The sequence below is a fragment of the Vitis riparia genome, chromosome 9 (assembly GCF_004353265.1).
Source record: "Vitis riparia cultivar Riparia Gloire de Montpellier isolate 1030 chromosome 9, EGFV_Vit.rip_1.0, whole genome shotgun sequence".
NCBI lineage: Eukaryota > Viridiplantae > Streptophyta > Magnoliopsida > Vitales > Vitaceae > Vitis > Vitis riparia.
In genome coordinates, this window is record NC_048439.1 from 7,133,293 (window position 1) to 7,146,289 (window position 12,997).

General features: G+C 27.4%; 1 protein-coding gene across 1 annotated transcript in view; it reads right to left on the reverse strand.

Moving 5' to 3' along the window:
* Positions 1-10,324: 10,324 nt before the first annotated feature.
* Positions 10,325-12,997, reverse strand: part of LOC117922589 (3-hydroxyisobutyryl-CoA hydrolase 1-like) — a 49,527-nt gene continuing 46,854 nt past the window's right edge. Inside the window, exons 12-14 of the mRNA XM_034840749.1 lie at positions 11,006-11,107; positions 10,886-10,927; positions 10,325-10,760 (exon numbers count right to left, since the gene is read on the reverse strand). Coding sequence (XP_034696640.1) covers positions 10,623-10,760; positions 10,886-10,927; positions 11,006-11,107 — 282 coding nt within the window. The 3' untranslated portion in view covers positions 10,325-10,622. The remainder of the gene's footprint in view (positions 10,761-10,885; positions 10,928-11,005; positions 11,108-12,997) is intronic.

The window sequence follows — 12,997 nt, forward strand, 5'->3', positions numbered from 1 at the left end:
ACTTGGACACCTACCTTGTCTTCAATTTTTCCTTCTCAATAGGTAAAATCCTTTTTTGGAAGTTGTTTGTTAATAAAAAAATATTTGAAATAATTTAAGGTTTAAGAAACGAGATTTTTTTTTTTAAAGAAGAGAGATGAAAAGAAAAAAAAAAAACCCGATTTTGTGGTGTCCAAAACTAGTAAGACTAAGCACTAAAAGTGTGTTTAGGAGTATGGTTTTAAACAATGTTAAGGGTATTTTGGTTATTTTATTAAAGGTCATTTTTATCTTAAATGTTATTATTATTATTTTTTAGCCTTTTGCTAAAAATAAGTTACTTTCAGATAATTTATTTTTGACTTTTTATTGACTTATTACTTTTTTTTTTAATTTTTTTTATTGAATATAAAAAAATTAAAATATTTAATTTTTTTAATTGTAAAAGTAACAAATGAATTTTCCTTTAATTTTTAATACTTAATAAAAATAAAATACATAAAAAGTAAATAACTTAATACTTAACATTGTTTAATACCATTTAATAGTAAGTTCAATTTAAAATTAAGTTAAATAAAACATTTTAAAGGAATTTTAATTAAGACATATGTATATAAATATTTGGTGGATATAGAAATAATCACTCTTTTCAATTATATCAATTTTTTGTTTCATATATTTCTTTTCTTTATTTCATTGTCATTTTATCTTTCTTATGCCCCTTTTTAAACTTTTTTTTTTTTTTTTTATAATATCCTTCTCACTTTCACTCATTTTCCTTTTATCTTTCCTAATTTTTTTTATAACATCCAATATAATTTAATATTCTAGTAATTAATTTTTTATAGCTCAAAAAAGTAATACTAAGAATTTACAGTCGAAAAACCCTAATTCTTCATCAATTAGCTTAATTTGAATTCAAATTAGAAGTCAACTAAGCTATTAAAATATAACTAGTAGTCAATGAAAGACATCAATTTCAAAATAAAAGTAACTTAAAGGGTAGTCCAGACTTAATTTATGAATGCATAGCCCATGGCTTCTAATTTTATTTCATTTATTGCTCATTATAACTCATCCCAAACAAAGAGTCACACTCATCTCCACCATTTCCCTAAGATGCATATTCATGGCCTTCTCTCCTCATGTGCATAAATCTCATCAGTGTTTGGGGCTGCATATATTGGAAGTGCAGTTCTCCACACAACTTTCCATTCTCTCTGAATCTGCAACTCAAATCACACATAAACATAGATAGATAGATGAGAGAGAGGGAAAGAGAGGGAGAGAGAGAGAGAGAGAGAGAGAGAGAGAGAGAGAGAGAGAGATAGAGATAGAGAGGGAGAGAGAGAGATACCATTGCTAAGCTCAGCACATTCATTCATGGAACACCCAAGGCTGCAGTAGTAAAGTGGATTAGAAGCAGGCCTAAATACACACTGCTTCAAACACTTGAAGGCACAAGAGAAGAGCTTCTTGGAGTTCACCATGCATTTCAAGAAGCATGGGCCATAGCAACTCTCCCAGCTGGCTGTTGCATGCCCTGCAAACACCACCATCACCACCATTGCCAGTATGCTTACTCTCCTCACACCTTGGATCACCTCCATCTCTCTCAGATTGTCTTCTGCTCTGAGGCCACCCCATGGCCCAAGGACACTATTTATAGGGCAAATGCCCTACAAAAGCAATTAACTCACTACTAAGAGATAAGAACAATGTGGATATCATCCAATGCAATGAACTGTTTCATATTTTCCAAATTAAAGAAAATGTGGGTTGAATTGATTATCTGCAATCCAAAAAATATCATAAGATATGATTTGTTGTGAATGCAGTTTTGGTTGAGTTTCGACTGCTGTAATTGAAGTTTCTAAATGAAGGATTATGGAGCAGTAAATGTGTGTCATCTATGAGTTGGAAAGAAAGATATATCTGAAGTATTAAAGGCAGAAAATCAAAATGTATTTTTGAAAAATCTATATGATTATTATTATTTTTAAAATTGGTCTATTTTCAGGAAATGTGTGGTTTGCTAATAAATTTATTTCTTTTGAAACAAATTAATTAATATTTTCCTTTTTTTTCTGAAAATTTTGAAAGTAAAGTACAACTTTAATTTGTACAACTCAATTTGTGTTTATATTTAATATAATATAACAATAAAATAATATTGTTTAATTTTCTTGGTCATTTAGGATCTTTTTAATCTTTTAAAATTTTTAATTATGAAAAAATTAATAATTTAAGAAATGTCTATTTGTACCCTTTTGACATTGATATTAACTCGTCATACCAATATATTAACATCATTAATTTAGTGCATTATATATATATAAACTACACGGGTCGTATCATTATTTTATGACTAAAGTAATAGCTTTTGAGATACTTTTTAATACCTCATTCATGACATCAACAAATCATACAATATATCAACATCATCAACTTAATGCATTGAAAGAAAGAAAATATAAAAATTAAGATAAAAACATAGTGAAAAAGAAAAAAAATATAAAATTTATATAATTTTTAAAAATATTTTATTATTAAAAACTAAAGATGATTAAGCATTTTGCATTATTTTCTAATTCTTCTAGATAATTCAAATAAAAAACTAGACATTTCATCTTCCTTAAATTCAATACAGAAGCATGATTTATTAATTTAAAATTAAAAAAATATTATTACATAATTATGAAACCTTTTTTTTTTATATATAAAATGTAAAAATTATAGTAAAAAAAAAAAATTTAGAAGATACATATAGTATTTTGGTTTTAGATACCAAATGATTTCATCATGACACATTCTAATTTATAAGGGTTAAAAGTAAAAAAATTTGTTAAAATTAAATGTTTATTGATTACATATGGCTAATGTGGAGGTCACATGCTTTAAATGCCCTTAAAAAAAATTTCACCCACTTTAAGGCATTTTAAATGTCCTCAAAATTTGACTCACTTTTAGTTGAAGGATATTATGGAATTTTAGTCTATTATTTTGCTAAATGGTCTTTCATCTTTTATATATTCTTTACAAGAATTATCAAAATAAGTGACAATTTTGGGTCATTCATGCCACTAACCCACTTTATTTGGTAATTTTTCCTTTGACTTATAATGTTTTGTTAACAATAATCTTATAAAAAACATTGTTATGTAATTTTTTTTTAGTTCTTTCTTATTGTCTTTTACAAATGTATTATATATGTTTTTTTTTGGGGGGCGGCCAACAAATGATAAAAGCACTTATTTTGAAGAATGATTTTATGATTTTTCAAAACTTTAAATATACTTCACTCATTTTAATTTTTTGGGGTGTTTTAAACTTTATCTCTTCACATTTTAAACCGCACACTTGTCCCCCAAAATTGTTTAAAAAAAAAAAAAAAATACTTTGGCCCCTAAATTTATTAAAAAGTCAACAAGCAATTTATAATGAAAAATCAAAACCGGTGTCTGTCATATTTTGGAAGTGTTTGAAAAATTCTATTTCAAACTTGTTGATTCCACCTAGGTTTAAATCAATGTTCGGATCAGAGTGCAAAAAAGAATCATTCCTTTTATAATTTTATAGAGAGTTTGTAATTAAAGGTAAAATATCGTTTGTTAACAAATTTAGGGGCAAAGTGTTAGGTTTTTAATGTAAAAGAGTAAAGTATAAAACATAGGTGATGGGCCAAAGTATATTTAACCATTTTTTAAATTTTATTAACATCTATTTTATTTTATTTTTGTAAAGAAATAGGAGTTTGGACGAGGACTATTGAGACTCATAGGAAAATAGTGGTTCTCTTAGAATTTAATTATGAAGTTGACTCAACAATCTACTAAAGAGAGTGAACTACATTGCAGTATCCTATGAAATTAGAATGAGCAAAGTTTCGATCCATGACCTACTATTCATTGCAGTAATCAACCGATATTCTCTAGTTCCAACGAAATTAGATTATGATATTCATTGCAGAGTCTAATTATGAAGTTGACTCAACAATATACTAAATAGAGTAAACTACATTGCAGTAACCTATGAAATTAGAATGAGCAAAGTTTCGATCCATGACCTACTATTCATTACAGTAATCAGCTGATATTCTCTAGTTCCAAGGAGCATATGTCAAATCCTATTAAAGGAATTACTATGACAACAAATTTCATAATCACGTGTCATTTGGATCACCTAAAGGGACACATTATCTTAATTCCATGAGATATCATTGTAGGGAAAACCGGATTACTCCATTCCTTACTACATAATCCATATTAAGATAAAGATCTAGAGAAGAAAAAGTTTATACTTGGATTTGGATGTTCCTAGATCAATTTCACATGGAGAATAAGAAGTTTGAAGGTCTCGTGCACCTAAGATCTTTTGCTCGATAACTCGAACCATGATTTTGACACTCCAAAGTGTGGGTAATGGAAGAGAGCAAACTTTGACTCTATCTTTCTCTGGAGGTGGAAGACGGTTCTCACCAAAACGTGATGGAAACCCAACCCCTAAGGGTATTTATAGGGTTCCCCTACTAAACATAAGTGACTTGAACCTACCAAGATTTAGGTTACTTAATCTAGCCTTAACTAGGTCCTAATTGATTAATAAACCACATAAAGTCATCTAATTAATTAATTAGTTCAGTCAAGATACCTTATTCACTATCCCTTATGCAACATTGCATAATTATTAAAACGTCCATATGCACAAGAGTTAACCTAAAGTTAATTCAATCCTTATAAACCATGTCATCAAGGTATATGAGCTCAAAGAGGGGACCACTGAAACCCATAGGAGTACTAACCCCCTTATAATCTAATTTTAAAGTTGATTTAATATTCTACTAAAGAGAATCAACTATATTCTAGTACCATATATAAATAACAACAAAACGAAGCTTGAGTTTGCCACTTATTATCTATTGCATACAAACTTCCTATGAATTGGTGTTTGTAATTTAACAAGGTAGTGTTATCATCTATCAAAATTACCTCTTTAATATTTGAGTTACAAATCTAATTTATTATGTGATCAAATGACATGATTTAGCTCATAAAAAACATATGTCAATTCCACTGTGGCACCACAAATTTCATGATTATATGTCTTTTGGATTACCCAATGGGACACACTGTTTCAATCCCATGAGATATCTAGTATCTCTATTGAGAATACTTATTGCTACCAACCTCCATCAACAATGACATAATCCATAAAGATATATGACCACTTTAGGATCTTACCTAAAGTCAAACTCTCATATTGATTTTAACACAAGGTCAATATTCTCTTTAGGTTAAGAGTTCATACAGTATAGTAGTTGGGTGAATCATGATTGTAGGACCTTAGACGCTACCAACTCTCCTAAAAGCAATTTCTATTAGGAAATACACATATCTTAACATTTTAGTGCATTCACCCAAGCGTTCATAACATTCAAACACAAGAAGAGTTGATGGACACGACCAACCCTCCGATCTACCAACAATCTCCCCCCCAATGACACTCTTGGGGTTCAAACTCGTGACCTCAGTTCTCATACTACTTATAGGACCTCAGGTGCTACCAACTCTCTTAAAAGCAATTGTTGTCAGGAAAGATGTATACCCTAACCTTATAGTGCATTCATTCAAACACTCACGACATTAGAACACAAGGAGAGTTGATGGATGTGGTCAATCCTCTTATCTGCCAGAGATTCAAAGTTTATGATGGATATGATGGAGGTGCATGTAGAGGCAAGAGGGGCCTTGTGTGCATGTCAAAACAAGGGGCCACTTCTGTTGCCGTTTTTTCATGTGGGTTGCTCTTAGTTCATGGGGAAATGTTGTGAGATCATAGGTCAGTGAGACTGATGTAAGTTGATACCCGTGTTTTGTATGTGAGAATTAATAAATGATCATGGTTATAATGTATTGTTCATGGAGATTTTTTATTATTTTAAGAGGTTGAATAGATATGGAGAGACAGCCTTTGTCAGTTCTATATGTATAGAATACTTGATCATTTCCTAATGATAGAAACTGATGCTTCTGCTTCTTTTCTTGGGTTTTCCATTCTTTTTCCTTCACCACGTTTTGGTTCATCTCTTTTGAGTTGTGCATCTTGGAATCAGATATGTGGGTATAGGAACATACTTCATTTTTCTGGTTTTCTGCAACCATGCTGCATTTTTCTTGGAAGGACCTTGGGGAAGTCCCATTTTGATTTTGGGTATGTACTATTTGTTTTTCCTTTGACTTCTCATGGATCTCTTTGAGATCACATTTGATATAAATAAAAGTAGAACTCAATTGTGCTCATGTATTCTTTTCGACTTTCTTTGCTAAACCTAATGCATTAGAGTATGTTTGGAATTTTGGGATGTGGGATAAAAATGAGAATCTCATTCCATTTATGATCTATTATGGTAAGAACAGGATTTCACAGTTGGGATTATGATTTCAGCTCTATTTAATTCCATTCCTCTCAATTATGATTTTTATCAAAATTTTCTTACAATAGTAAAAATGATTAATCTTGTTGTAAAATAATAAAGTGGAAGGAAAAGAAAATGAAAAAAATAAATTAAAATGTAAGAAGAGATCAAATTGAATTTTCACTAGAAGTCTCCCTTTTATAGGAAGTTGCAAAAAGATATACATCAATTTAGATAATTATCTACAAATTCAATAAAATCTCATATTTTATAATAAATCTTAGTTTTTTTAATAGTTTATAGGTATTTTTGTAATTAAATTATGTCCTTTTGTATAATTTATTAATATCGAAAACATTAAAACTTATATGAGATATTATAAAAAATAGTATTAGCATAAAAGTGTTTTTCACATTCGCACTATTAAAAAACAATTTTGGTAGAGATATTTTAACTAGAAGTACTGTAAAACAGGTTTTAAAGAAATTATGAAAATGGCATTAAACAAATTGAATTAAATTAATTAAATGAAGTAATAGTATTAGAGATAATTTTCTATACCAATAACATCCAACACATTAGAAATTATAAAAAAAAGTTAATTATAAGAATTAATTTTATTTAAATGGGATAATTGCTCATCAAATTTTGACCATCAAAGTTTGATAATAACAAGATGTGTGAAAAAAAAAGCAACTGACCTTTAGGTTATGTTTGGTTGTTGGAAAATTTGAGGAAAAATGCGAAGAAAAGAAAACAAAGAGGAAAAATAAAAAGAAATAAAAAATGAAAAAAAAATAAAAAATAAGTTTAAATTTAATAAATTATTTTTATATGTTTCTTCAAATTTATTTCTCTCTATTATCGTAAAATTAAATAATTTAAAAATATATAAATTTTAAATTAATTTTAATTATATTTGATTTTCTTTTATATTTTCTACGATGAAACCAAACATGAAAAAACTATTTTCCTTAACATTTTTTTTTCCTTTCCTTAGTATTTTTGGGAACCAAATATAACCTTAAATTTTTGCATCCCACAAGCGAAAATGAAAGGGGTTCAAAGTTCAAACATTGAGAATATTTGCAAAAGGGTTTATGAATAAATACATGTTGAAGATTTATATTAAAATGCATTTTATTTAATATTCTAATATCCTAATTGACCTCATGATCCTATGGATATTTTGTAATGGTTATAAAAAAAATCCATCACATGTAAATCTACTTTAAAAAAATATATGCTACTTTATATTCATATTAAAATTTTCTTATAAGAAGACGAGTTCAATACATATTTATAAACTCTGGTCATATTAAAATCACATTTTTAAAAGATAATATTGCATATAAGATCTATTTTTTTGAAAAAACTATTGCAATACAAATTTATAAACTATTATCATACTAAAATCTCATTTTGAAAAAATAATTTTGCCTTACAATGTCAAAATCATATTTTCAAAAGATTTCAATACAAATTTATAAACTATGATTATACAAAATTTAATTTTGAAAAGACAATTTTACCTCAAATAAGAGGAAAGAAATAAAATATGAAAGTTGGAACATCCATTATCAAATATTTTGAAAATATGATTTTCTCTGTAATTTTTTTTTTAAAAAAACAATTTTTAAAGTATGGTATTTTTGTAACTATTTCATAAAATGTTGTTGTTGTTGTTGTTGTTGTTGTTTTTTCTTTTTAATATAGGGTCTTACTATGTTTTCTAAGGCTTGTTTTTTTAAAATTAATAAAAAACAATTTTTAAGAATTTTATAAAAGTAAGAGTGTTTAACAAGTTGTTTTTAAAAACAAAAAACAAAAAACTTGTTTGAATTAGTTGCTTTTAAAAAGAATTTTCTATTTTGACTTTGTAAAAATATTGTAAATTTAATTTACATGATATTAATTAAATTTAATTTGAGTTTTATTAAAAATGAAATTAGTTTTATAATTACAAATAAATTAAAAATAAATAATTTTTAGTAAAATATGATAGTATTATAATAAAATCATAAATTATATTTTTTAATAAAAATATACTATTGTAGTATATGTTAATAAAAATATGAATATTAACATTTTTGTAAAAGTATAATTGGTTTTTTTTTTTTTAAAAAAAAACTAATAATAATAATAATAATAATAATAATAATAATAATTTAAAAAAAATAATTATTGATAATATTTTCTTTAAAATGTATAAACAAGTAAGTTTATCTTCTTTTTTTTTTAATATGTAAATAACTCATTTTTTTTTTATTATATCCACACATTTGGCACTTAAATACAAACATAATATTATAAAATGTTTGAATTTAATATGTAATTAATTGAATCAATTTTTTGAATTCCAAATTATTCTTTAAAATTAAAAGATTCATCAAATAATTTAATTATTAATTTTATATTATTTAATTCAAAATCTATTTATCTTGTGAAAAAAATTCAAAAGTATAATTGTGTATATAGAATAAATAGTAAAGTCATAACTTTTAACATATTAGTTTTTGTCTATTATTTTTTGTAGTAATTAGATATATATTTTTAAGTTCCAACTTATTTTAAAATTTTTTAAACTCATTAATAAATTCAATACAAAGTGTAGCTTGATTTGAACTTTATCTCACTAGTGAAAAAATTTATAAAAATATAATTAAGTGTAAAAAAAGTAAAATAGAGTTATTATAAACTAATTTTTTGTCTATAAATTTTTTGTATTGATGGGTTCACTATTTGAGTTTCAAATTATTTATAAAAACTAATAAAATTATTAATGAATCCAACATATTAAATCTTGTTTAATTTGGATTTTATGTGCCTAGTGAAAAAACATTCAAAAAAATATTATTCTATGAAGAATATAAACAGTAAAGTTCTTCTAAACAAATTTTGTACATAAACTTTTTATATTACTTAAATCACTATTTGAGTTTCAATTTCTTTTCAGAAATTACTTAAACTTGTTAATAAATTCAATACATTAACTGTTATTTAATTTCAAGTTTATTTGTCTAGTGAAAAAAATTAAAAACATGATTTTATGTGTAAGAGAAACAATAGTGTTATTTTGGATCAATTTTTATCCTTAAATTTCTAATATTAATTGTATCAGTTTCAAATTATATTTAGAAATTACTAGATTCATTAACAAATCCAACAAGTTAAATCTTGTCTAATTTTACATTCATTTATCTAGTGAAAACATTGAGAAAATCTAATTTTATGTACACGAGTAACAATAGTTATTTTAGATCAATTTTTTTTTATAAATTTTTTATATTAATTAGATCACTATTTGGGTGTTAAGTTATTTTTTAAAATTATTAAATTAGCTAATGAATTTGATGAGTTAAATCCTGTTTGATTTGGAGTTTATACACTTAGTGAAAAAATTGAAAAAAAAAATTATTATACAAAAAGAAAAACTAGTCAAAACATTAAAATGAATCCTATTTCGTGACTTTCAAGAAGTGATTAAATCAAATTTTAAGTTTTAAATTATTTTTAAAAATTAATAATCTTTATGTATATTATATAGTTTGATTTGAAATTTATTAGATTAATAAAAAAATCTTAAGTTAAAAAAAATTTATAAAAGCATTTATAATTTAAAGAAATATCATATCTTAAGATCTTCAATATTGATATTAAATTATAAAAAGTGAAGAAAAATGATATCATATTTAATTTTATTTGCTTTTTAATTTTTTTAATTACTCTATATATATATATATATATTTTTTTTTTTTAAAAAAAAAAACTAGTGAAAATAACTTTTACTTAGTTTTTACGCTCTATTATCTATTTTTAAAAACTAGAAATAAAGAAGAACAGGGTGACAGGGTTAAGAATTTTTCAAAATAATATTATTTAAATAAAAAAAATCCTCCCATAAGATAGCAGCAACTTCAATACCAGATGTGACGCAGTCCAGCAAAATCGATCAATGGCGTCCAATTTCAAAGCTCTCCATGAGAGTAAGATCTGTATACAAGAAATTTGTTATTTCATTTTATTTTCTAAATTCTTTATTCATTTTGGTACATGCCGGCCTATCTTATTGTGCTTAGCAAGTTGACAATATAGCCAGTTTTATGACCCTGAGACAGTGAAATATAGCAGTCTTTAGCCATACTCCATGGCTAAAATGAAATACCCAACAACAATTACCACTATAGATGTGCTCTCCTGTAGAATGCAGGCACCCTTTACTTAGATCCTAAAGCTTTGCTAATGCAGATGCTGTGTAGGAGGATCTAGCAGGGAGCTTTAAATCTTCCCATTCTTCGTCATCTACCCTGGAGAAGTACTGATCTATCATACTGTCATTGAGCTGATCCAATCTGGAAGGCTCCCACTGAAAAAAAGGGGTTAAAAAAACCACATTAGCATTAGAAGACTGAACTTCAGTTACATGTGTAGAGTACTTTCTGAAGAATGTGATGCTCTAAGATGGAGGGATCGAGAAAAATGCGAAACAACCTTGGGATTTTTATCCTTATCGAATAATATAGCCCTGCAACCCTGCATTTAAAAACGTTGTGTTTAGGGTCATTTACAAGATAGGAAAGGGTGAAAAGAAAGGTTGAATCAGCTGCAAACCTCCACGAAATCCTTGCTGACTTCTCCTCGCATGACATGACAAACCATTCTGTACTCACGGATGAGACATTGACCCACACCTTGGACCCTTCCTTCTCTAATCTGGAATTGAAAAGAGCAAACAAACTTTAAGTTGCAGTGGTTTTGAAATCTCATAACGGACTTTTTCAGCTAATTTCTAGGTTTGGCTTCTAAATTTTATCATATAAAGGAAATGGATTTCCAAGTTTTTGAAGTTGGACTTTGCAACTTATCATTGTTATTCTGTTTTTACTTCCAAATGTGCCACTCGATGTGTTAAAAAGAACTATTTAAATTGGGGTACTGAATGTTTTCCCTATTTTAGAAGAGTATTACAACACTTAAATACCTACCTACCTTGATTTTTCATGCTTGGGATTTAAAAGCAACACTTAAGGCATAGAAAATCTGAGGGAAAATGCGAGGGAAAGGAAATAGATGGGAAAAGTAAAAGAAAAAAGTGTAAGAAAATAAAAAATGGATTTAGAATCAATAAATTATTTTTATATGTTACTTCAAACTCATTTTACTTATTATAACTCTTATATATAAGGATTAAATAATTTTAAAATATATGAATTTCTAATTATTTTTAATTATATTTGATTTTTTTTCTTATTTTTCATAGGAAAAAACCAATATGAGAAAATCATTTTTCTTAGCAATTTTTTTCTTTTCTTTGCACTAAACATAGCGTTAGTACCCAAACAAGCAGCCTTTATGTCCCATGTCATAGCAAACCTATTTATTTATCAAAAACAAACATATTCATTGATACGAATCACAAATGAAGGATGAGGAATCCTTCAATCTTTTTACAAAATCTGATCAAAAGAACTGGAGAAAACTTCTCCAATAGAGCAAGGACATCTATACATCACTAGAGTACCCACCCATCAGTATACAAGGAGAAGTGACTCAACACTCCTCAAGGGGGTTAATAATCTCCTAGAAAATGAACCCGAAAAATTGCTCCTCTCTTTGCTAAAAGATCAACAACACTATTAGTTGAATGAGGAAATTGATAGAGACACCCATCATACCTCGATGGCTAAGCCTTCTCCTGCTGGGTTTGAAAAAGCTCTGACCACAATACTATGGATTTTTTTATCACTCCTCCAATCTCCAGTTGCCCTGGTTGTCCTAAAGCACGTCCATCAAAATTTAACTTGAATGAACCCATTGAAGGTGGAACCCAACTAGGGAGCAATAAACCTATTTATTTCACATATTATTAAATACAAATTCTATTTTTTACTTCAATAAAACAAATATTTCTACCATTTTCAATAAATTTTTCACAGTTTATTTTTTCAAAAATGAATGTGAAAGCTATGAAATTGGTTATTGTTTCCATCCTTCCATTTGCATAGTGACAAATCTTTCAATTATCAAATGCATTGCACACTACTTAACCAACAGGGGTACTTAAACTAAACCTACCGATTGGGTTTTCTCCTGGGATATCCCTGTTAGAATATCTTGAACTAGTGTTGTCCAGGCCAGCTAGGACTGTTGCCTCTACCAAGTCTTGTTTGGGGAAGAAGCTCATCACAACTAAAAATTCAAACCATGTGCCTCAATTTGTTCCCCACCAACACTCCTTTTCTGCCATATAGGCTAGCCTATGCTGTATCTCCAACCAAAACTTTACTTCCAAACAAGTACCTTGTGTCACATGGTGGTGGGGTTAATTCAGTGAACTGATGGGTTAACTCAGTGTAATGGGACTGAATCCTATCTTCTCTGGCTCTGCTAACTACAACAAAGATCATCAAACTCTATGCCCCTCTAAAATTTCCATCATTATCAAGCAATGTTCTAGCAAAGAGAACTGAGGGGTGCTTGATAAAATTTAATACTTATTATTTAATAACTCAAGTTGACTTTAAATCAAATTGTCCTTAAGTTATTAACTTAAAACTTATCACTTATTATTTGCTCTAAGTATTAAGGTTGTTTGGAAAAATT